Genomic DNA, 26,451 nt, shown 5'->3' on the forward strand with positions numbered 1-26,451 from the left:
AATATTATCAGACTAACCACAGATCAAGATAAACAAAACATTTTTCTACCAATCAGTACCTGAAGGTACTTGGGCTCTTACATGGGCTAGTATCCAAGTTTGACTTTTAATTACCAGAAGACAAGATTACATTCCTTTGCCGAGACTCATTCATGGTTCAGTATTGCACAAGGTGAACCCGAACTGTCTGAAGTCAGCTGTCATCTCTACCATCTGACTGCCTCTTTTAAAAGCGAGCACCTCCCTTTCTGTGAGTTTTGCATTAATAGGTTTGTCTGGGATTGCAGTTACAGACATACCTGAAATAGCTTTTAACTACCTGTCTTGATAGGTGTTAAAACGGAAAGCACGGGGCTAAGCAGGCTGTAACTTATCCCAGACACAGAATGACTCAGGCAAAATTCTGCACTCCTGCAGCAGCGCTGCAAGTTATCTCAATTACACATCCACACAAACCACAGTCTTTGCAGCACATACAGCAAATCCTACGGTCCTTTTTCCTAACCAGACTCGCACCTCTCCAAAGTGCCTGGCTTTTCCCATGAATCACACCTCAAAGTAACTGCCCTGCACGCAGTGCATCACGACCTACTGCCAGCTCTAGTTATGGCTTAGAAACCACCAAACGTTCAGGTGGCCGTGAATTCAAACCAAACGCGAGGTCTGAGTCAAGGATGAGTAACAATCACAGTTACGCAAGCTGAGGGCATTCAGCTCTCGAGCTCCGGGCCACGGGGGTCAGGGAGGAATGTTCCCACATGCACAGCACTGAATCACCCGCCGGCTTGTCTTCCCCTGAGCACCAGGTATTAGCCAATGGCTCTGGCACAATTACAGACCAAAAATCCCAGAATTCCAGTTTGCTCCGGTAGGACAGTACATGGTTAGAAAACGTGAGGGAAAAGTGCGCAAGGACCTTAGCTACCCCGCAGACTTTCACTGCACAGCTATGTACCCCTCACCGTGATACTCATTAGCTCCTCTACCGTAAGTCTTCTTGCTGTGTTTCCTTGGTGCTCAGAATAATTGCATAAAGTGGTGGCAGTCAGATTAACAGATACTGAACCTGCAACTCAGTCCCCTAGAAGTCAGCCACAAGGCACTGAAGAGTTAAAAGCCACTAACACACCCCCACAGATTTGTACCACTGTGAATACCAACTCTAACGCCGGTGGACACACAGTGTAGAGCTCATATATTTGTCAGTGTATTTTGTTTTATTCTATATATTCTATGTATTTTATTTTATTCTGTGAAAGTCACATTCACAGGCTACAAAGCAAGTACTGGCAGCATGCAATTTGATGCAGCAACTTATGCCAAAGTTATAAATAGGCTGTGGGGACAGAACAAATATGAATTGAAAATTAACCTTCCACTGAGAATTTGAGTATTTTAAAAACTCACCAACTGCTGATAAGTATACACTGAAGGGACATAGCTCCCTTAAGATGTTCTGTGCCTTACTACCACCAAGAGCAAATAAAGGTTCAACCCAGGTCAGCAAATACGCAAAAGACCATTGCCAGTGTCACAAGGAACTTCTCCCTACAAGCCGGGACATGAGCAACCTCCTGTTAATAGACATCTACGTACAGTAGCACTGAGTGGCCTCAGTCAGAAGGGAGCTGTTGTCTCCGAGACTTAATAAGAGTGAAAAGGCAGGTTGCGCTCACAACCATGAACCAATTCCGCTTTCACATCAGTTGGAGCGCACGGGCCAATTCAGAACTACTCTTTATGCCTTCAGGGTAACAATACCTACTGCTACAGTTGTCCCACATGGGCCTTTTAAAATGGCAGTGCCGTCAGCCCTCACTGTGATCCTTTAACCTAGAGGCTTGTATCAATGAGCTTGTGAAGTCTGGACAAAGGCTGGTGCTGAGGCAGCAGCAGTAGTGCCAGTAATCAACTGAACTGTGGTATCTTTATGAGCTGTCCCTTAAAATTAAACTGCTGTATGAAACCCCCATGAGTGCTCCAGTCTGATCAATAGCTAGCAGGTAAGAAATGAGCTGCATACCTTTGGGATTATACAGTTTGCGTTAGGCTTCTGATTGATCTTGCAGTGATTTCCTGTGCCTTAAAAGCGGTGGCAAAAGTGCAAATTAAAGATGAATGGCATGCTCAAACATTTGCCTTCATGTAAGACAGCAGAATGTGTTCCTGGTTTTTATGGTGAAACAAGTCTCAGCTTTGAGAGTAAAGATATTTCAAACCCTTGGCTCTGCAAAGCACATTCCCTGCCCATCTCCTGCACCCCCAGAGTAACAATAACAAACTGATTTATTGTACTGCAGTTTCTGCAGTCATTGCCACTGGACTAAAATTTTCAGCCTGAAAAGATGCTGTGGATGGCATTATGATCAACAAACTGGAAGCACCTGATAAGTTATCTTCTGCAATGAGTATCAAATAGAGCCCATTAATTCCTGCAACTGATCACCCGTACTTAAGAGCACACAAGCTATCTGGCATTATTGCAATTATTCTTCAAGAAAACCTGTCATGCTCTGAAGTACTACCAAGAGGAATTAGATGATGAGCTTTTCAAGCAGTCATTTTTCAGCTCTTGTCTTCCATAAGCAAAATCTGCAACTGAACTCCTGCCAAAACTAAAATTTTACACTTAACAGAAGGGACAATGTATGTTGTTGCCTGTTATTTAAGATTCAGCAAAGCATGCTTACATATGAGTAATATATTAAAGCACATGTATAAGTATTTTGCTGAATCAAGGCCTAAAAGAGGTTCCACTGGTGTTAGAGAGGGGATTTGAACCTACATTTAAAAACCACCCTAACAAGCTTCCGTTGTTTTCTCTAAGAGATTGTGGATAAAGATCTACATTGAACTACTCAATCCCAGGGAAACCAGATCACTTTGGCTTTTACATTACCTGAAGAGAATTATCTGACCTCCAAAAAAAAAATAAAATAAAGCTATCTGAGGAGCAGGGCTTTTTGCAGAAAGCAAGAGGTTTACACAGAGATGTAACAAAAATTAACTGACAAAGTTCTGAGATGCTGAACTTGCGTAGTTACGGGAGCGAGGCTCAACTATCCAAAGCCCACTGAACACATTAAAGAGACAGAAACACAGCACATAAAATGCACCTGCTAAGTCATTTACTTTTCCTTTCCATTCTCCTTCTGACCTCAGCTCGCTGCCAAGATTTCTTTTTTTTTTTTGAGGAGATCCTGTACAACTCTAAATCAATTTATTAACAAGTTTCATCCCAAAGTTGCCAGAACCTAGGGAGACAATGAAGAGATTTACCATCTGAGCATTTTACCAAAATGTCTAAAGGGGATGGAAGTCTCCTGTTTATTTACTGTATCTCTGAAGTATTTCCTCATCTTTCTGCATTCATGTTCTCAAGAGCTAGCCACCACCACTGCAGAAGACCCCTGAGAATCCAGCTTTGCATTCTCACACTTCTACACTAGCAAGGCTGGAGTCCTCACAGAGGTGCCTATATCTGTACGAGTATTTTAGGTTTTCCTCTTAACTACCAGCAACACATACCCTCCAGCAATGGTGTGATATACGATGGCGGGAGCCAAAAAGGACAGCACTAGGGCAAGCACTGTATGCTCCCTGGAAGGCACAGGATGGCCCATTCTGCCACACGCTGCCCTTTTCAACCAGGGCACCCTGACAGATGGCACTTGGCACTGAAACCAAAGTTAAACTCAAAGTACCTAAGAAAGGACTCTGACTTGGGCAAAATTTCCTACTGAGGGTCTCTTCCCACTTCTCTGCATAACTGCATTTGTCTTTGCTGAGCTGAAAATACTCGCTGCAAAGTGCTGAAACGAGGCCCTTGGAGGCTCCATCACTCATTATCACATTTCAGCCTGAGTGGTCTCCAAACCACAAGTTTTCCCAAGGGTTTGAAATATATTTTTATTTTTTTAATTCTAGCTAGTTAAATATTGTGCCCTTATCTAAATCTCAGGTACAGAATTTTTCTTCTTCTGTTACTGCCTTTTACTTTCTAGATCCGTTCTATTGAAAAAAAGACTGATAATTGCTGGAGGAGAGTTTGGATCATTCCCGTTATTTGAGGGGGGGGAAAAAAAAAAAGGGGGGGGGGGGGGGAAGAAAGGCGAGCTTGCACTCTTACTCCATCTCAGATTTCTAAATATACATACGAACTAGTGCGTAGGAACTGTTTTAGGCAGAGAGTACTAACATACTTCTCTACTCTCCTGTCAAAGGCTCAGAAGGAGCATTAGTCTGTGCTGTGACCTTTTGCCGAACAAATGCCATTAATGATCACCCAGTTACCTATGCATTGAATCTAAAAGCTTGGCTCAACTTAAAACACTTTCCAAAGGGACATTTGGTCTTAATTTGAAAACAAAGAACAGAGAATCTGCCACTTCTCTTGCTATTTCGTTCCAGCAGTTAATCATCCCCATTGTATAAAAACTGTCTTTTATTTCCTATTTGTATTGTGTAATTTCAGCCTCCAGAAAACATCTCTCTTGTGCTTGTCTGTGGTACGTTTGAGACCACTTTCTAATGCTGTTCTACGATAAAAGTATTTATGAGCTCCAGCCACGTGTCCCTCCCATTGTTTCTGATACACAGAATACACAGGGCTCTCATGATTAGCTTTTTTCCAGCCTTTAATTATCTACGTAACTCCTTTTGGACCCTCTCCAGTTTTTCCTCATCTCTTTAAAGGCAGGCACCAAAACTAAACAGAATTGGGTCCCACCAATGTCACGCTGAAGGTAAAATGAACTCCCCTGTTTATAAACTGCATTACTGTAAGAAGTTTCCGTTCTGTTGCTTGTGCAAGAGGTCCTGTAATGCCTTTCCAGCAGCACGCTCCAGGATGCAATTCCTGTAGATGGGACCTTCATGCCTCATTCCCGAGATCTGGATCTACTGATACTGTCCTGAATCACTCTGGTTTTCCTAAGGATCGCACAGCCCCAAATAAAGTGGGAAACCAAAGAGCTAATGCAACATCCCCTTTGCAGCTATGCTCACTTTGGCACCATTTCGGAGCTGAGTTGAGAGGAAAAGCTCCGCTTTTGACTCACAGTTGCATGTAGCTGAACCTAAACTTTGATCAAGTTTTTTTACCTGCACTCAGGCACTACCACCACATTAGCAGCACATCCACCTTTTCAGTGCCTAACATAAGAAAGTCCCCACACATTTCCCCTTTCGATGGGATTCAGAGGTTGCACACACAAGGAAATCCAAGCCTTTCTTACTTCGTGAAACATCCTGGCGGATGATAGCTGGCCCCCCCAGCCCACGAGCAGTACAGCAAGAAGCTCGGACGACAACACGGAGCACTGTTTCCTTCTGCGCGTGCGTGACTCATGGAAAGCTGTGTGCATCATGAAATTCCACCGGCACTGCGGGGTGGGGCAAAACTACGCTCCGAACAGACATGTCTCAAGTTGCCCTATGGTAGATGTACACTGGCCACGCACACCTCACCAGAACAGTCAGAAAAGCTTGTTGTGCTTTTGAATAATTAAGTTATGTTTGTACTTTGCTGTTAAAATACATTCCTCAGCCCTTATACATTCTTCCGAGGAACAGAGTGACCTGTGTACAGATCCCTGCGGTAGCCAACATGCATCCTGATGACTAAAAAAAAACCACGTCTGCCCCAGAGAAGAAGCTGGAATTCACCCATGCAATTAGGTTAGGTTAAAGTTGGCAACGAGTGGATAGATATTATCCGATACCGTATTTTGTAACCCTCTGCTAAAGCAGGATGCTGTTCTCTTCGGGAGCCAACAAAATAGCCACTCGTTCATTGACAGACTTGAGGAAAGTTGAGAATGATCCCTGAAGGCCTGAAATGAGTTTATTCTAGAACGTGGTAATGGTCCAGAGTAATTTATAAAGGTCACTAAATTCTATGTTCAGGCTGTAGGTTTCTTTAAACCAACATTTATCTGTACAAATCTCAGGAGAAAAGACAACACTTCTCCTTTCACAGGGGAACTTTACAGTGGTCTTGTTATTATCAAGTTACTTGGTTCTATGCTAATAATATTATACTCTTTTTCTAATTCGTAATTAATCCTTTTTATAAACAATTTACATTCAGCATATTCTGCTCAGCGTCTTTTGCTGTGTACATGTATTGCAACAAGATTTTCAAAATCCAGGCAAATATTTTCTTATATTAGGAACTTAAATAAATGTGTGGGTATATCAAGGAAAATTACCTGATTCCTGAAAATTCAGCTCTCATACTTCCCTTGAACTCAGTGGGATTTTGTGAGATCTCAGCAGTTACAGACAAGACACTGAGGATGTTTCCTACTAAAGTTCACAATGCATGACTTAAGGCAAACAGTTCTGAAAGCGCTGTCCTGAATTTTCCAAGCCCTGTTTCCCCTAACAAAGCCATGACTTCCTCAAATCACACACAGAGTATATCACTTTCAGACACATTCAGATTAAAAGAGAAACCTAAAAAGGTCCCAAGAACAGCAGGGAGGAGATAGTGATTTACCTGCCAGTTTTCCTCCACAAAAATAAAATATTGTAATAGCTTAAGGTATTTCAACATGCAGTTTCTATTTGTTCTTCTCACATTCGAACGTAAGACAACAATTTTTGCTCATTAGGTATACACAGAAATGACAAGTATACATGTTTGAGTAGAGTTGCATCTGCAAAAAGAAAGTGAGAGAAAATACGGTTTTGGCTGCACAAATGTTATCATTTTTCTGTAAAAAATGAGAAACGCACATTACAGTTCCATAAACACAAGTGATTTACAATATGTAGTGCTTATAATGTCCAGGTTGAAGCCATTTTGTAAACACAGGCCTTAAAACAACCAAATACTATTTTTCTGGGCTATTGCTTGAGAAAACACCATTGAACACTTACAGATGGCAAAAAAAAAAAAAAAACAACTTTTGAGGCTGGAGTCTTGTGTGGGAATTTTCCCTCAGGAAGCAAGCAAGATGAGATCTCACTTTGCAAACAGGCTGCTAAAGGTATATACACTACAAAAGGAAGCCACTTAATAAGGCTACAGTAGATCTGACTTACCACAAGAGCAGCACGTGAAGCAGTTGGTATGATAGAGGTTGCCCATTGCTTGGCAAGCCTGGCTCGCTCCATACACACCTTTTCCACATTTTATACAAATACCTACGAAGCAGAAAAAAGAATGAAAGTTAGAATCCTCTGCAGCTCCTAAATACAGCTCCAGGCCACTGATTCATAATGCTCACGATGGCCCTAAATCAATGAGCTCCTCACCCTGAATAGATTCAAGTACCCAAGACAGCAGCAGGCAGCTTGAGTGAAACAAACGCATGGAAGTTAACCCAAAATAAAAGGGGGGGGGTGGGGGGAAGTCTCTGCTGGTGTTTCAGAGCATGAAGACTGAGGCTGGATAAAGACAGGAGTCCAAAGGAGGCAGGTGCAACAAGAGAGGACAGAAAATTCACACGCTGTCTGGAAATAACTCCATTTGCCCAAGAAATAATTTAGTGAGACCTTCACAACTAAGTGCTCCACCACACTGCATTCAATAACCACTAATAAAACAACAATTCAGTCCCAAACCAAAAGACTTCTCTTTGCCCCTCTCCAGCAATGCAACATCATGAGAACTGGTGTACTGTGAAAGCCACGCAGTACTGGGAAAATAGATCTTTCCGTCATTAAACATTTAATAACTGTTTAACTGTCTGTGAATAGTAGTATGTAACCTCATAAACATAACCTGGCACCTTACAAAACAGAAGAGCATAGCTGCTACCTTCCTTATGGAAGCACAAAAATTCTGGATGGCAGTTTTGCTTCAGGGGGTCAGAAATTCACCTTCGCGGCCCAAGCCTGCTCTTGGTGATGCCTGGGATGACTCCCATGAAGTCTGCACGAGACCAAAGTACAAAGAGCCAGTGTAGTACTGGAAAAGTCAACAGTTAGCTCCACACACAGCAGACTGACAGGGAAGGTCGTGATTTCAATTAGCTCTACAAAAAGGGGGTTTGGGGGGGTGTGTTTCTTTGTTTTTAAAAAGCTTTTTCCTTATAGTTATAGCTTTAAGGGTCTTTTGCCTAAGCATTTATTTCTATCTATGCATAACCTCTCTAAATTCAAACCAGGTCAGGGAATTAATTCAAGAATCACTTTGCTCCTGTATCCCCATGAAGAGGAAACAAAACGCTTGAGAATCCATGTCCTTCCAACATGTACTTGGGACTACTGATTTTAAGTTCTCCTGAAATGTCCATTGGTCTCTATTCAACTGTAGCAGGACAGCACATCTCAAGACAAGGCTGTGTGATTTTTTTTAAACATTACAGTATGAAATAAAAATTGAGATTTTTTGTTTTGTACTGTAGTACAAAACCCTGTAATGAAGCTATCATGCTCCATGTGCTGCTTGAGACCCTATTTCTACAAATGCACACACAAGCTTAGCATTAATCATTAGCATCAACAGAATTGCTAATATACTTAAGAGTCTAGAAACTTGAGAACTACAAAACTGGACTTTAATCATCCAGAATTCTCCCCTGCTGCAGACATTTTATACAGATAAACACACAGAAAATACAAATGCAAGGTATTTGGGGGGAAATTAGCATATTATGAACTGGTAGAAACTTCAATAGCAGAAAAAACAAAGTTAAGCTAACAAAGCGTTTGATGTCTTAGTTCAGTTTCCAAGGGTTTTGCTTTTATTCACTCCCAGTGTATGAACTGGCCTAAGCTGCCATGCCACAGAGACAGAAGTGCCATCTGTCCCTGGCAGGTAGCTGTGTGGAGATGAGCAAACCTGACAGAAGAGCAGCACCCAGTAATACAGCTGAGACTTCACCTGGGCTTGCAATGAGGAAACAGTCAGAGATACTACAATGCCCATGAATATCTCTGCCCTCCCTAAGCTATTCAAGACACATTTTAAACACCATTTCCAAAACTAAACTGTTTCAGTTCAGTGCAGCACTAACCCAGCCACCTGTATGGACTACGTAGTGTGATCACTTTAAATGGGATACTGTCAAGTTAAAAAAATTGTATTTGAAAAAAAAGAATCTTCCTATGCTACCAATTCAAATACTGAAATGGAAAGACCTTAAATCATGAGCTTCTTAGTGTTTATGCCTTTAACTCACTTATTTCGAATCTTGAAGAGATATTAGCAGTTCATTCAATTAGCTCAACATCCTGGCACAATGTTGCTACTTTGGACCATAAGCATATTTGTCAAAGGAAACAATAATTTTAAAAACCAATAAATCTAATAATAATAATGATTATTATATTTTTTAAATGTTAAACCTGATTTCAGTGAAGCAGCAACTGTAAATTTAGTATTATCAGGTACCAAAGTCCCAAGCTAAACCTGTAATACAAACGAGCTGCCAGCTAGATCCACCAGTTCATTGCAAAGTATTAAGAAAATGCTGGTCCTTAGGCTAGCTCAGCTCTGATATAGGAAATGAGAATTTCAGAAAATGTATTGCCTTATCCAAGGCTGTTACATCTATGTATTTATTTGTAACCAAAGGTTATGAAAAAGGTCTGCTATTTGCCATGAGTTAATGGTTAACTGATGATGAAAGATGGTTATTGATTACTGCAGACACTGTGATCAGAAAAGGCATCCCGTCAGCCAGCAGCTGCAGGAATTACTCCCAGCAGCAGCACAGCATCCACAAACCTGCTGTCTCATCACATACCACGAGCTCTGCAATAACCCTGGTCCCTCCTGGCCCTGGGGCAGAAGGGGTTGCACACACAGCAGAGAACACGCGGTTCACATCTGAAACAAGCCATCTGTTCCTTCAGCATCGGGTCTTGGTATGATGTTTCAGTTCGCTCTTGGCAGTGGAGCCAGAAGAAAGCCCTTTCAGAGCTCCCCAGCTATCTTATCTGCACCCTTCTCGCCCATCTTTTCATGCCAACCATGTACCTGGGACTGGCAGCTGCTGATTGTCTGTGAGGTTATGCCAAGAGACCCACCTTTTCCTAATTACACTTAATGTTACTCTAAGAAGAGCAGAAATCCACAGTCTGTAATTCCCTGGCATGTCTATCTACGAGCTCTCATGCACAAATCTACTACAGCCATGAACTGCTTTGATAAATGAAGTTATTGCCTTATTTCTTTGCCATTGCTCCACTGAACCATCAGAAGCAAAAGGAGGATTTATTGTGGATGTTAAACTTACATTGGCCTCTCCAGCAAGTAATTCATTATGAGCAGCTGTCAGTTTGTTAACTCGTTTTCTCTAAGAGACTACTCATTAACTCCAGGAATGAATGACCACAGAGACGATTAGTGTACTAAAAAAGTGCATGTATAATTCCAAAACTGTATTTTAGAATATGCAGCTGTGGCATGAATACAGTGTGAGCTCATAACAGCCTAGGAAAAGCACTCATTACATGGCTGTTCAGGTCTGGTTTTTCACCAGCCACAGCCCAGACTGCACACTGCAAGCTTGTGAAAGCCTTGACATAACAGCTACATCACTTTTTTTTTTTTTTCCAGATTTAATTCCAAAGCTTGTTAAACCACCTATGAAGAATGTTCTGTTACAGAGCAAGCATGTCTCGTTTCTGACACTTCACTTGACGTGACTTCATATCAACTGCTTCAGCCTTTATACAATTCATTGCCCCTCCTGATACCTCTATTCTAAGCAGCCAACTGTACCTCCAGTTGTTTAACACATCAACTGTTGCGTTTCCACTCAAGTCACCAGCTCTCCTACAGATCTGGTGTCTCTCTTTAGCTAGAAAAACATGTTACGAGATATTGCATATACCCAAAATTTGCAAAAAGGTTGTCTGAGCAGAAGCACAGCGTCACAGCATTCCTTTGCTGCAGTGAAGAGACGTTTGCATCCTCACACACTGTTTAACCAAACATGAGAGTACAGACTGAACAAACACACTCTGTGGACCACTGCAAAAGACCACCAACAAAAATGAGACTAGAAAGAGGAGCTCCCAGAGGCTCCCTGCTAGAGTTAGCTGCAGCACATTGCCAGCATTCCCCACACCTTTAAGCAGTCCACTTCACTGAGCTTGACTGTGTCAGTCAGAAGAACACCTCTGGACATAAGCCAGGCAAGCCTCCAGCACTCTATGGCAACATAGCTATCAGAAGCACGATGCTCTCTGGGTAACTGATGCAGTAGCAAAACGCCAGCATCAGCATCAGGAGAAAATAAGACAGGTATTTTATGACATAGTCAGTGATTTTGCTCTAGACTCAAGATCAAATGAATGCTATGCAGTATAACAAGCAAAGGTATCAGCAACAACCTAGAGAAGACATTAAAGCCTGCTATATTTTGTTCAGCCTGCTACGACGTACTTGTAAGAGTTCCCTATAGTAGCCTATGCATTAGAAGAAGTTCTGTTTGGGACCTGTACATCAAATCCTAGGATGCTCTTTTGACATGCCAGTACAGGCTGGTACTTCATACAGGCTTCACCAGGTACCCAGAATTGGCAAAAACGCAGCAGACAAAGTTCAAAAGGAGTATGTATAACGGCAGACATATAACCTACCTTTTAGCCAAGCTTTGCCCTCAGACACATGTGGAACTCAGCCTGTGCCTAACACCATCCTCACTTAACCTAAGTCAACAGTTTAGTACAAATGCAAGAAAAATGATACCATATGGCCTCTCAACTTCAGCAAGCAGCAGCCATGTGAGTCAGAGGGAGAATCTGACTATCGCACTCCTTGACAGCACTCCACGGCTTAGGGATGAGCTGAGCTTTACTGTCTTACAGCCACACCGTATCTCCAGGATAACTGCTACATGCTGCCTACAGTAGGAAACAACCAAGCCCTGTCATCAAGAGTTATGGTAAAGCTAAAATTAACAACTAACACATGGCACAGATGACTCCTTCCCTGTCTCTGCAGTTCTGTTCATGCCGCAGTGCTGGAAAAAGGGCAGGTGAACGTCACACTGGGCTACTGCAAAATCTCCTTTTCTTCTCTCAGACAGGAAAAGACCATCTCTACCTAAGTCCCCAACAAGCTTTTCCACACCTGTGGCCTAGCCTAGGTGCAGGAGCACAGAACTGAAAACGTACAGCCATGAAGTGGGAAGAATAAAGGAGGAGAGAATTCTCATCTCAGCTCAAGTAATCAAATTGCAGCAACAGGGGCCAGCTACAAGAGCGGGAGGGCTGTGGAGGGGCTGTGTCAGACACCTACAGGTGTGACTAGCCATGGGAGGTGTTTCCACACAGGCTGCAGCGCCTACAGCCAGTGATCTCATGCCTGGGCAGGTTTTATGCAAGGTGCGTGTTGCTGCTACCTTAAAAAAATAAGAAAGTGGGTCAATAGCAAAGCATCAGAGCTGCCCCCAGCCTGGGCAGCCGTGCCACTGCTGCAGCAGTACCTGCCCGAGCTGACGGCAGCTACTGGGCAGGCATCCTGGACTGCGGCAGCTCAGATGCCGAGAGGTGACTTCAGGCAAGAAGAATGCTCCCTTCCTTCCAACAACCACAGGAGGAGGGATCTTCCAACACACACGTCATCTCCCAGCCAGAGGCAGATGGAAGAAACAAGGCACCTACACAGGGCGCAGGGGCAGAGCCTCTTCCCAGCAGCCAGGCGGGAGAGAGGGAGGCAGCCCAGGTAACCATCCTGGCCCTCACCACCACAGGTAGCTCTTACTGGAGGACTTCAATTTCTCACCTGATAGATGCCTGGAAATATGTACCAAGGCTTGAATATCCACATAAAATACAATCTGGTACGTACAAGTTACAAATAAATAAATATATTCTGGACACGCTCAGCAGCAATATTGTGCGACAGGAACGACAGAGGGACTTGTCTGGCTAAGCTACCAGCACTGCGCTCTCTCCCGGGGAAGATCAGAAGACACCACAACTTGAATTAAGGTTGAAAATGACAGACCAAAAAAAGTGGGAAATGCTCAGGTAGACATTTTAAGCTCCCCTCCCAAGCCACAGCCCATCCTCACCTGACACCGCAACATCCCATGGCCAGCAGGGACCTGACCCCATCCAGGAACACAACTCAGGCTTGCAAGTACCCACATGCTCCCCACAGCAACCACCCCAGACATTGGACTACGTTAAACTGGAAGCAGATAGGCCCCAACACCTAACACAAATCACAGCTTAAGCAAAGCAAGACAAAAAGCAGGCTGTAGACCAGGAAACTTTCTGCTGTCATTGTTAAACCCTATTGAGATTGCCCCCAACCTTGCTCTCCTCCTCAAGGAAAGAAGGTAAAAACCCCACCAATAAACTACTTAGGACCTTGAGATATAGATTGCTGACTGAAAAAGCTCTTCATTACTCCAGTGCCTGCCTCCTACAGGAGGCTTTACTCAATTAATACACAGGCTTGGGACAGGAGGGATGCACATGTAGAACTCACTCAGAAAAATCAAAGTTCAAGATTAATTTATGTTTGGTTACAAACACAGTGAAGTCAACATTCATTGGAAGTTTCACAGAAGCAAGCTCTAGGTTCTAACTCCAGCTCCTGGAACAACTTTCGTTACCTTCATTCTGCCTGTCGCTTAACAAGGCTGTGGCTCATGCAGGACAAAGCTGCTGGGAGAGGTCATGGCCACAAAGGGAAGCACTGGGACCAGTTCCAGGAACAACAGTGCTGATCAGGACACAGGAGTTGAGCTTTACCTGCCTGACGGATCAGCGCTGCCAGCAAGGTTCAGCCTATTCCTACTTGCTTCGTTAAATACATGGGCCATTCTGTTTTGTCAGAAATTTTCCAGAGTTTCGAATGTAGGGCGAGATGATGGGCAAGAGTTTGGGAACATAGAAGGCTGTAGAAACAACTCTCAAATACCACCCTCTCCAACTCCACATTTTAGCAGCTATGAGCCTAGGGCATGTCTGTACTGGTGAATTAAACCACAGTAGCTCCAGGTCAGCACTGCAGAGTGGGAGATGTCATGGGAGCCAGTATCAGCTCTGATTAGCAGCTGCTGGAAACTGGAAGGCTTTTGTTACTGTTAAAGTAGATCCACCCAGTCGCACAGTGAAAGCCTGAAGCTAGCGCAGCAAATGCTTATTGCTTCATACAGTATGCGAAATTACTGCTCTGAACCATGAAATTACTGACACTATCTGCACGGAGTTCATCCTGCCTCAGCCGCAGCTGGCGTGCCTCTGCATAACTTCCCTTTGTGTGATCTCCAACTCCGCCACGGAGCCTCCCGATGGCACAAGGCATATCACAGGCCTATTGTTCTGCACAGTGTTTTAGTTACACTGACACTTGGTTTACAAATATTCATTCATTTCTCTGCTTCTTGATTTAGTGCACGGCAGTTTCAGCATGATTTATACTTCTCACTTGGCATTTATAGAAAGATCTTTTGCTACTGAGGCAATGAACTGGAAGACCAAGTAGTTCTTGTGGCTGCTCTATCATCTGTGCCGCTTCGGGTTGCTTTGTCCATGATTCAGAGCTCAGCTGACTGCTCAAGGTTCATGCTCAAGTTGACAACCACAGCACAAGGGGATTTGCAAATAACTTCAGCAACTGAATTATTGACCAAAAACAAAAAGACAGAAGAAAATCCTACTTCTAAAAGTACCTGATTACTGGGATTAGAAAAGCAAGGAGATACATATAGCTGAGGGGCTAAAGGAGAGCATCACTGGGAATGACTTGGATGGAAAAGTGTGTCTGTAAAGCCCCTTCCCTGTCTACTGACTCTACTGCTGAACATCTGAATGTCTCACTATGGACATGCATCCTCTTACCTCCCAAAGGGACCAGGTCAATAAGGCTTTGCAGCTCAAACCACAATTATTTTGCCTGGAACACGGCAAGTATGATCACACATGTAATTCAGCCTATTTAAGGAGCTTCTAGCACAGTGGTAGTAGCAATCAGGTGAAGACAGGCTAGGGCCAGCAAAAACTTGAGCTTGTACAACTGCTGGCAGAGGAGGACACACGACCACATCCAGAGTGAGCCAAGCAAGCCCAACAGAGACACTCATAGGTCACACAGACAGAAGTGAGAGTGATGGTCCTGAAGGTCCTAGTTTCAGTCCAGAAAGATCCAGTATGAACATCCAAAGCTTCTTGGTGCTCCTGTGCAAAATTCTTGTTGGGAAGCTGGTACAGAGCACCAGGGGCATTCAGTCCAGCTGTGTATTCACACTGATTTAGGAAGGCCACAGACCCCAATACAATGGAGCAACAGAAGAAGTGGCAGTTCAAAGATAGCGATAGAGGAGATTTCTCAAATAAAAAAGTTCAGGTTGCAAATGCACTCAGACATAAACATTTGTTTTTTAATTAACATGCATACTGCAATTCCTACCGGTGCTTTAAATGAGTACACAAGTGCATTTAGGTGGTTGCACCAACTGGAGATCATCTGAGATCCGGTATGAGATGCTTGACCACACCATTACTTTAGATTTACTGTGGTGTAATGCAGGTTAGAATGCAGACCTGCTAAGTTTTATTTAAGCTGCTTCCAGTGGCAGGTTTACAGATATTGAGACAGTTTTATTACAGTAAATAAACAACAAACAAAATATTTAAAGCTTGTACTTCCATCACCTTTCCCTTGTGATACCACACATTAATAACAGCATATCTGTCCGGACATTGCAGATTTTCCTATATAAACAACAGTGATCAGAGTAGAGAACCAGCCAGGAGCTCTACTGAACCAGCCCCCTTTTCTAGTTTTGACTTTCTTAGTTGTCTTCAGCAAACCATCTAGTTTCCCTGTGTCTTGGCTCTTCTGTATATGAAATGGGAGCCACTGACACCTGTGCGATCTTCAGAGAAAAGACAGTTAAACCTTCTGATACGACACAGAAATGCTTCAGCTTAGAAAAATCAGGTAACAGACTCTGAAAGCACCAACAATGCAGCTCAAATACCCTGAACTCCACAGCACGTCAGACTCAAAAACATCAGCTGCAGACGTCAAGTTGGAGAGACTTTTCATTACATTCTCCTGACATTGCATATATGAGTCATCACTCTAATATATGGCAGAAAAAGGTCATATATTACAGCTGCCTTCCTTGACAGATTTTAAATGGGTTCATGACTAAACAGGGAGACTAGTCTAAAAGTTTCCAGGTGCACTTTTCTTAGATAACAGTCTATTTCTAGAACAAGCATGACAGTCTGGAAAAGGCATGGCATTACGTAACCACATTTCGTTATAAATTCAGCAGCTCCTTCCATGAGCAGTACCCAAGTGCTACATGTCTACAGCAGCCCAACACAAAGGTGGCACCGACACTGGCTTGCTAGTTCCCACCTGCCACACAGAGCTTCTTTATCATTCCCAGAAGTATAAATAGATTTGCTTAAACAAAAACACATGTATAGGTAGGTATTATACCAAGCTATTTAGAAAGACTTAACTATTTGCTTAAGGAAAGTTGGAAATTAATTTAAAACCTCTGTCACCTCAACCCTCTGAACCAGGTTTTTTCAGTCACTGCAAGCCAAGTGATTCAATGATGCTTTGAGAACATGGGGAGGAGGATCTTCCTGTAAGGACATCCAGCAGGAACAACCATTTCACAAAGTCATTTGCCATAGGTTTCTCCCACCTTCAGCTTATGAAAGATTTTAGTTCTAAAGTACCTAACATAGCAAGCTTCATTTTCCCTGCCTTGGCTACAGTGAAAAGCCCAGTCTCCTCAGCAGCTGTAAGGCCCAGTCCTGGGAGGTGCTCAGGGCTAGGGGAAATAGCCACAACTCATCTACTCCAGTAGGACAGGAAGACTCTCAGACTGTAAAAAAAAAAGCCTGTCCTGATCTAGCAAGTTGAAAACCCTTGGGACAGCTCGTCAAATACAGCACTAACAACATGTAAACAGGATATTCTAATTTTGCCTTCTCCACCTCCAGGAAACGGTAACACTAAATGCTATATATGTAGGCTAATTTCCTTCCTATGGATGCAACTGGTGGGAGGGGTGGGGAGCAGGGGAAGAGAAAGTAAAAATTAGAAAATCAACATGCTGCCAACTTCCGCAGCAAAATGAGGCTTCTACAGATCTGGGTAGTCCCATGCGTTCAGCTGCTCTCCACTGCAGACCTAAGGCAGACAAGTGGTGGTGGTTCCAGGTTTAGTCAGATTCCTGTCTGCAATGATTCTTACAAGAGGATAACTCTGAGCTTCTCATAACCATGAAAGGACCTCAGCTCCATGTTCACCTTCAGTGACTTGCTCTCCAAGGCAGCTGTGGCCAGCCAGCACTGCTCAGACCCATAGCAGCAGGCAGATCTCATTTAGCTCAACAGCAACCCTTCCACTGAGATGGGCAGCAGCCCTGCAGTAGATGAGGCCATGTTCCAATGACAGAGTAAATCCAGCTTTACAACTCTTAGTACCGTATAAAAAGATGCCACACAGTGTAAAGTACTGATGGCTAACTCCATATTGGCAGGATTTCTGCTAGGTCAGGTATCATCTGGCTGGACTGCTTTGACTTTGTGCTGGATCAGGTATTGCCAGTTCTGGATCAGATGACAGTCCGCTCTCCAGCAGCTGGTGTGAACTCCAGGGTAAGTGGTCTGTCTGGCTAATTTGAAAATGTGAAAACTGAAATGTGAACATGCATTTCATCCACATCCAATTACTATTGATGAATGATCCAGAAACACACAAATACCACACTCAGGGCCCTCACTCTCCCCTGCTTTGTCCCTGTCTTGCTCATCTTGACAAAATGGGAGCAAAGTGGGTATAAAAGGCCAGAAAATCAGAAGAAAAAGAGTAGAGCTAGTTTTCTCAGATCAAAACAAGTGATAAACAGGCATGATTGTAGCTCTCAACTAAGCAGTATGTGTTGACTCTGCTTATGCACACAGTTATGCACTGTTTCCCAGCTAGTGACATACCATCATCCAAAGTTAACAGACTTAATGCCTAGAAACATACTTGGGTTTTTTGCCACCCACCTTTTATATTCTTATGGGTTAGTAGAAGTGCCTGGCTCCTCTGCCAAAGCTGGGCATAGAGGAAAAAAAAAAAGTACAAGACACTGATCAGCAAGTTATCTCAGAAAGGAACTGGCAAAAAAGGCAAATCCCAACTATAATAGGGTTTTGGCATCATCTGCTTTATTCACAACCTGCCCACTGCACCTGCAGCCAAACCCTTGGTCCATAATCTCTACAGAGAAACCTGGAACCACTTAGCCAAAGTGCTAAGCTGCTACTATTAAAGAACACATGTCCTGCGATAGCGCTTGGCACTGAGATGCAAACGGTGAAATATACTTTGGCCTCAATGACTAATGTCAAAGGCTACTTGCTCGAGGGGAGAAAGGATTTATCTTTTGAAACGATCACTGTGTGTAGCACTGGCACCCCACTGCCTAACAAGTCTTGTCTTCACAAAACAGATGCTGGCAGCTGCCAACCAGCCCTCAGTGCTGTAGGACCCAACTGCACATCACAGCAGGCCTGCTCCCAGAACTACCATCAGGCACCTTCTCCACACCCACCCTGCTCACTATCTCCATACCAAGATGGCAAGGCATCCTCTTTTTAAGTTGAATTTTGGAAGATGGACTCCTTTTCTCATGGAGCTGGATGCCAGACTCAAGTCAAAGTGGCAAGATGTTCTTCTCTCCCACTCCTAACACACCACCACCCCCTTCAGCATCCCACCGCTCAGACATCACTCATTTAACCATACACAGTCATCAGATAGCAAAGGAGTTGCGGCTGAATTTTTAGCAATACTTAGAAAAATACAACCAAATCACAGTTGTGGAGCAGAGGCAGCAAAAAGAAAACTCAAGAACTGCAAAATCAGGGAAAGAGCGGGCAGACAGAAAAGACTGAAGGGTTAGGAAAGTAATTTTCCACTTTAACTGCTAGTTACAGTAAACATCTCCAAATAAACATGTCCTAATGCAATTTATCAGCCAAACCTCCCTTCTCCAGGTTACACAAAGTGGTGAAAACATTAGTTAATTTACATCTTAGATGACCAGCTAAAAAAAAAATAACAGAAATGTGTAATCTTCTCATAATTATAAAGTCAACACTTAACTGATATGAGAAGCCTCTATTCATAGCAGCTAAAAGGAGCATTCATTCCTCTTTACATCATCCCTTCAGTGTTATGTCTTGACACAATTTTCAACAGCAGGTGAAATCACTAAAAATTTGAAACAGTGTGAAAAATTTTCCTCTATCTGGTTTTAATTAAAATACTCAGCAAAACACAGAGGAGTGATAAAGAGAAGTAACCCTTTCCACCTCAACTGCACTGTCTGTTCATCCATCATTACAGAGCCTGGTGGAAACTCCACGTGCAACATCAGTGGTACGTATTTTCCCTACTACTAAAACTGTGATTCAGATTAGGATCCATGACAAAAGCAGTAAAAGATAATTCACATCTGATTATGGTCTATGGGGCAAGCGTTTTGTGGCCTTTTAAGTTTCAGAGGGTCCACCTGAGAAGCGGGCACCAGCAGGGCTCCTACTGGGAAGACCAGGTGAAACCTGAGCTGCTTGCACAGGCTCACAGCAGTGGGATCTTCTGTCTGGGCACTGGGTGGGAGCTGGCACCTCTCCCACCCAAGACCTACCCATACCAGAAGCTGACACAACCCACTCCTAACCCTGCAGGCTCTGTAGTCCCCTGTTTATAGACACAGCTCTTGTGGGCAAACTGCCCAAACGCTTAAGGATACACAGTGCATGGACAGAGCATGTGGGCACCCAGCTCCCTCCCAGGCAGATGTCCGGGGCTTCAATATACCCGTGATCCAAGACAGCTGGGTCTCAACACCAGCTCAAGACACTGATGGCTTGCTTTGCCACGAGGGCACACTGCTGGCTTATGTCCAGTAGGACCCCAGAGGACCTTTCTGCAGAGCTGCTTTCCAGCCAGTGGGCCCCCAGTACGTACCATTGTGAGATTGTTGCTCCCCACGTAGAGGACTTTGCACTTCCCTTTGCTGAACTTCACAAGGTTCCTGTTAGCCTACTTCTCCAGTCTGTCAAGGTCCTGCTGAATGACAGCCCATCCACTTGGTCTATCAACCACTCCTCCCAGAGTACTATAATCTGCAAACCTGCTAGAGGTGTACTCTGTCCCATCACGCAGGTCATTAACGAAGATGTTAAACAGTACTGACCGCAGTAGTGCCTTCTGAGGGTGTACCACTAGTGACTGGCCTCCAACTCAACCTCATCCTGCTGGTCACAACTCTGAGTCCAGCAGCTCAACCAGTTTTCAGTCCATCTCACAGACCACTTATCTAGCCTGTACTGCACCAGTTTGTCTAGAAGGATGCTATGGGCAACAGTATCAAAAGTTTTGCTAAAGCTGAGATCAACAGCATCCACTGCTCTGCCCTTATTCACCATGCTTTTCAGTGTAGGTGGCCAACCCAATACCCCTGCTCCACATTTCCCCCAGTCTTCCTTTTGCTCATACATCTGCAGAAGCACTTCTTGACCTTCACATCTTTCACCAGATTCAGCTCCAGGGAAGCGCTGGCTCTCTTGACCCTAACTCAGATAGTGCATGCTCAGATAGTTGGAGGGTTTTTTAATATTCCTCCCAGGTGACCTGTCCCTGCTTCCACCTATTATACATTTCCTTTTAATTTCTTTCTTAGGAGCTCCTTGCTCATCCATGCAGGCCTCCTGCCACTCTTGCTTGACTTCCTGCATGTCAGGATGGACCAGACCATCTCTGAGCTTGGAGACAGCAATCCTTGAAAAAAAATCAGCCAGCTTTCCTGGATCTCTTTTCTTCCTAGCTAATTCATAACTCCTTTAAGTCAGTAAGTCACAGAATTTATATATGCAATATCCGAAGTCAGGACAGTCTACAGGAATGCTCTCCCCTATTGGAGGTACTAGTAGAGACTGGATTCAGTTTTCAAGTAAAGCTTTCCTTAACTAAATTCACAACAAAATGACACGGGTAAGTAAAGAGCTATCTGTGAATATTTACACATTCAACTCCTACTTCGAGATTTAACTCCCCAGTGGATTCTCTTTAGACTTCCAAACAAGCATAAATGCATTTCTGAGTCTGACCTTTAATCAAAACATTCAGCATCAGTGTGTAAATCACTCAGTTGGGATTTTCTTCTCACGCGCTAAATCACTGCAGCACAACCTACTGCAACCGTTCCCCTTAATTGCAGTAAAGCCCTTTTGGAATCTCTCCTTCCACTGTATCCACTAAAAAATAAGTTTGTAAGTGTTCCCTTTAAAAAAATAAACCAACCAACAAACAAAACAAAACACAACCCACAAAACTTCTCTTCTGAAAACTATCTGGAAGAATCAGTGTATCTGTTGCGGGGGGGGGGGTAATTTATTTTTGCCTTTTTTTTAAATTACTAGAGCCTTTGTTTTCAGATGAATCTAGTTGCTTCTGTAATTATACCCACAAAAATAAGGGTAGCTTTTACTAAATCAATGAAGAATCTCTCTACTGTGCTGCTTCTGTAAGGTCAGAGTTGGTACTGAGCGGGTGCCTACACATCCCTTGTTTCTTCCACTGGTGCCTTTGAGGGACGAAGGATTTCATCATTTCTGGAGAGGAGCTATTTGTCTATTTTAGAGAAGGAATCATTGTTTATCCTCAATTAAAACAGACTCTGTTTCAATCTAGTACCAGTCACAAAACAGCTTCTCTGGTTGTCTTCCACCATAGCCAGAGAGAGATGTCTCCAAGCAAAGCAAGAAAACTAAGTGATCACTACAAATGGTTGTTCCCTATTGGTTTTCATTTGACAGGACCCATAGCTTTCATCTTGCAGTGGTGTCAACAACTCAGGCTGAGCAAGTCTCTGGCAGGGAGAATACAGGATGAACATGTATCCTTTTCCCTGTCTTTCCTTGAACCAACAGGCATGCCATAAAGACGTGTGATGCCACTTAAGAGTAAGCTGAGCAACTTGCATCTCACCTACAACAAAAGCCATGTTCCTCTATAGTACTAGGTTTAAATCCTGGCAAGTATCTCAGTCCTTGACCTGCTGAAGTAGGTAATACCTAAGCATCTGTTGACAACAGAAGGACCTTCAGCTCGGACCTAAAATACCAGCTGTCCCCCAGCCTCCAACCTCTTCTTCCCCTGTACAGTACTGCCCAGTGTGCTACTTGCTACTGTTTCTTAATAACCTGACCCTAGAGCTCTGAGAAAAGAGAACTTTAACTATTCTATTCCTATTTAGTATCAAGCATGTGGACTATTCTCTGTTCAGATCTACACTCCAGTCTACACAGAACAACCTTATCTCACCCTCCTCCTCACCCCATCTTAAAAGTTAGTGCCCTGGCCCTGAGCTGCAGGACAAACCCAAACATGCGACCATTTGTTACAAAATGGTCACACTTGATCTTGGAGTCAGTCTTACTCTAATTTAGACCCCAAGACAACTCTGTTCTTTTAATTCAACTGCTTGGTGAGAAACTGCAAGCTGCATAGTCCAAAAAATTCAAACAACAATTTGTTCACGGGCTTATTGAACACTTTTTCTGGCTGGTAACTTGTTATTTCAGAACAGTAGTGTTACAGAAGGATATGTATGCAGAACAGACTGCACCAGCAGCACAGCCAGGTCCCTACTGCTGATCTTTCTTCAAAACAGGAATGTCTACTGTTTAGGGAGATATTTTTACAAATGATTGCCACCTGGGTGTGTAGTTCTTGTCCTTTGAGAAGGGAAGACTCCCATTCATCTCAATGCAGTTTGGTTGCAGTCCTAATCCAATCTAAAACATATATAAGCAAAATAAAACTTATAACCTAACATTCCCCCACAGTGCCCCTATAATTTGGTTCTGTGCTCAAAATGAAAACAAATCAAAATAAAACCAAAGTGGTTTTATAGCCACTTTCAGCTCAGCCTTGGTGCTGGCAGTTCTGGACCAATGAACAATGTCTTGATATGGCAGAAGCCTAGAAAACAGGGGCGAGGGGAATGCACACAGATAAGCTTCATAATAAAGGTGAAAACGCATTTAACACATTTCTCAAAAATTTAAGCAAATATTGCCACACATTTGCCAGAGCTCTCAGCAGCCCCTCTCCTTTTTCGAATCAAAGTTCTCTCTTGTGTTTTACACATTGGTTAGGAACATTAACTTAAAAGCTCCCCAAACTGCACATGCTGGTGAGTTGCCCAGTCACAGTGACACACTCCATGAAGAGCTATTCCCCCCAACCCACCACTGTACACCTCTTCCTCTCTGCTTTTAAATATCACAGCAAAATTCATAGCAACCTTGAGGGACCAGCGCAGCTACCTCCTCGCAGAAGCCACGGTCTTTGTACAAGCCTGCGCAGGTCTTTTATTTGCAGGTTGAGAGGACAGGAGTCAAGGCAAGGACAACCCCCACCCAAAAGATCAGAAGAGAGAAGACAGGAACTGACTATTAGGATCAGCTGGTGCACATCGTCCTCACCCAATCACACAGACTAGGAGAGTTAGAGACACTTGGATGTAGAAGGGGAAAAGGGAAAAATTCTTATATCACTTGTTATCCTGACAACTGCAGCTTCAGGTCCAGCTAATGTTGGTGCATGGTTGTGTGCTCCCAGTAGCAGCCCAGAGCCTACCCCTCATTCCACTAGTGCTGCTGACCTCTGGTTCCCACAGGTGAGATTCAGCTCCATCCAGGCACAACATATGGCACTGCTCATGGACAGGACAGTCAGGTCCACAAAGTCCTCTCCTCTGCTTCAACCCAGGCGCAGCGGCCTGCAGCCCCTCAGCTTGTTGTCCTACCTGCAGAGCAAGGCTAGAAATTCCTCATGCAGGTATGCTGTGTGGACCACCCTATTTGAAAATAAAAAAGCTCTAAGCCAATACTCATTTACTCATGGGACACTTTGTCAGAAAAATGAAAGAAAATACTTCCCCCAGACCTTGCAAAAATCTAACACTAGGTTTCCCAATCTGCCAATCCTTAAACAAGAAAAACACTGAGAAATTTCAAAGGAAGTTCTGCCCACAAAGGAGTCCAAGATTCGGCTTTAAGCTCAGGAGATAGTGTGTGGGGATTTTTTGGTGGTGGTGGTTTTGTTTGTGGGTTGGTTTTTTTTTTTTTTCTTCCATGAGCTACAGAAACAAATTAGATGGACACAAGTGAGATGGGGTATCCAGCTAGAGTCAGGCCACTGCTGCAGCCAGATAGGTCCAAGCTGCTCCCCACTCCTGCCCATTGTCACTCCCACCACCCCCACGAGGAAGCCCTGCAAAGCCCCTGCAAAGTAGGGAGCAGAGGCAGCAGAAGGAAGAGGCAGAGCTTCACACACTTGGCACACCAGGAAGCTGATCTGCAAGTCTGCACTTGGAGCATCTTCAAAGTATTTTCTTTGTGAATAAATGCAAATCAGCCCCTGGGGATCACCTCTTTCTGGGCTGTTTCTTCATCTGCCTGAATTCCTGCCAGGTGTGGAACAGGGGCTGAGAAAGTCTCTTCCCAAAAGAGGAACATCAGTTTGTCTTACACAGCACGCAAGTCTATTTCAGCCCAACCCAAGCTACCCCTTTCTCTTTTCCCCTTTTCCTAATAGGTCAGAAAGGGTTTTTGGTTCTCTTTTTTCAGAAGAGCATGGTCTGGTATGCCTGAGTCCTTCCACCCCATGGCACAAGGGCTCTCAAACTCTAGGGCAATATGGGATTTGGCAAGTGAATTGCAATGCCTCTCTTCTGCCAGAAACCAAAGCAACGGGCAAACTTTGCCTTGTGCCTGCCTTGTGCTACGTTCAAAGCTCCAAGCCCAAACCTGCCAAGGATTTGATTTTTTTTTTCCCCTCTCTCCGAACCGGGCAGTGCCCTGCTTTGCAGGCATTGCTTGTGTGGCTGCCAGGAAGCCCTGCACCACTCTCCAAGACTGGGCAACACCTCCCAGCACAGCCACGCTCATCAACCTTGCACAAGAACGCCTCCCTCAAAACTAACACGCAGAAATAAGACTGGGAGATTCTCCTCCTTTTTTTAATTCTGTAAAACAGCATCTGAGACAACACTTAATGGCCACCAAGATTTCAGGAAAACACATTAAGTATCAATAAGCAGGACCTATTACTTTGCCGCAAAAAAGGCAACCAAAGTAAAAAAGTGGCAACAGTACCCAGAGCTCCCAGCACTTCATTCACAACACACACAGCGCCAGGGTGCTCCCTGCAACTACCTGCAGATCAGAGGGAACGGGTGTCACATGCATCACCCGTATCTGCACCTGTTCCTCTGCTCTCTACATCCCCTCCAGGTTTAGGTCTTGATACCTTTAAGCGACTTCTGTTCTGGGCAGAAGATGACAAGGAGAGGAAAAGCAAAGGATGCAGAACACCACTTGTGGACACCACCTCTACCCCACCCTCCTGAAATCACATGCAGGGAAAAGTCACATACAGTCTCTGGATCTAGACTCTTCACACTGACACTGTAGTGCCCTGAGATGGTGGGATCCCAGGTTCCACAGCAAGGAGCTTTCCCAGGATTCACACGCATCTTCCATAAACGCATCTCCTGCAAGCTGGGAGCTCAGTGCCAATAGCTGGCGTTGTACAACCTGAAGGAGGTAAGCAGGACTTAACAGAGCATTATAGCCCTCTTTCATACCATTAACTCCATCTGCTCTTTGTTATTTACATCGTAATTTGCAGGAAATTGGTGTCTATCTGTCAAGATACCAAGTTCCCAGGCGAAGCCCACATTGCTTTTACAGCCATAGCACAAAGCAGCCATATACCCAACAGCTCCACAGCAGAGATGTTCTGGGAGGTACAGAGGCAGCTGGGCAGGCCAGGCCAGGCTGAGAAACACAGAAATGGTAAAACACAGATGTGAATTTACTTACTCCCCGATCTCTGTGGTGTAATAAAAACAACTAGAGATGACTCCAAGCTGTCAAAAACAAGTCAAACATGCCCCCGTGACCTAAACAGGGCTGTCATGAATGAGGAAGGTCTGGATTTACCAGATAAGTATTCCATTTTCTAAATAAAAATTTAATTAATACCTTCTATGGATTTTATTTTGAGATGTCTTGAGGTTTTTTCTAGTTAAGTCATTAAGGTCTGCACCTGAATTGCAGGGATTTTCCACGAGTGCAACTGCATTGCTTGCTGTGAACCACTGCTACTTTACAGGGCTGCACCGCAGAGGCTCAGCCCTGCTCTAGCCAGGAACAGGTACAACAAGCCAACACACTTTCTAAGAAGACTGGCTACTGACCTACACTTCAGAAAATGACATGCTTATTTCTCAAACCAGCTCAAAATTTGGACTCTTAACACACTTGATTGTTGTGCAGCTCTGTTTTCTATTGAGTGTTTAGATCTGGGAAACATGGCTTTGATTAAAAATGGGCAACCCACCAACTGCAGAGAATTTTCACATAACTGCTTGGCAAAAAAAGAGCTGCAACAGTTATTATTAGCCATTCATCAAAGCTTCTGCCTTG

The 26,451-nt window shown here is 43.9% G+C and overlaps 1 protein-coding gene across 1 annotated transcript in view; it reads right to left on the reverse strand.

The window, feature by feature from the left end:
• Positions 1 to 26,451, reverse strand: part of WTIP (WT1 interacting protein) — a 78,219-nt gene that overhangs the window by 45,458 nt on the left and 6,310 nt on the right. The window contains exon 2 of the mRNA XM_086469396.1: positions 7,051 to 7,152. Within this exon, the coding sequence (XP_086325522.1) occupies positions 7,051 to 7,152 (102 nt within the window). The remainder of the gene's footprint in view (positions 1 to 7,050; positions 7,153 to 26,451) is intronic.

This window comes from Leptosomus discolor, chromosome 8, assembly GCF_034619465.1.
Source record: "Leptosomus discolor isolate bLepDis1 chromosome 8, bLepDis1.hap2, whole genome shotgun sequence".
Lineage (NCBI taxonomy): Eukaryota > Metazoa > Chordata > Aves > Leptosomiformes > Leptosomidae > Leptosomus > Leptosomus discolor.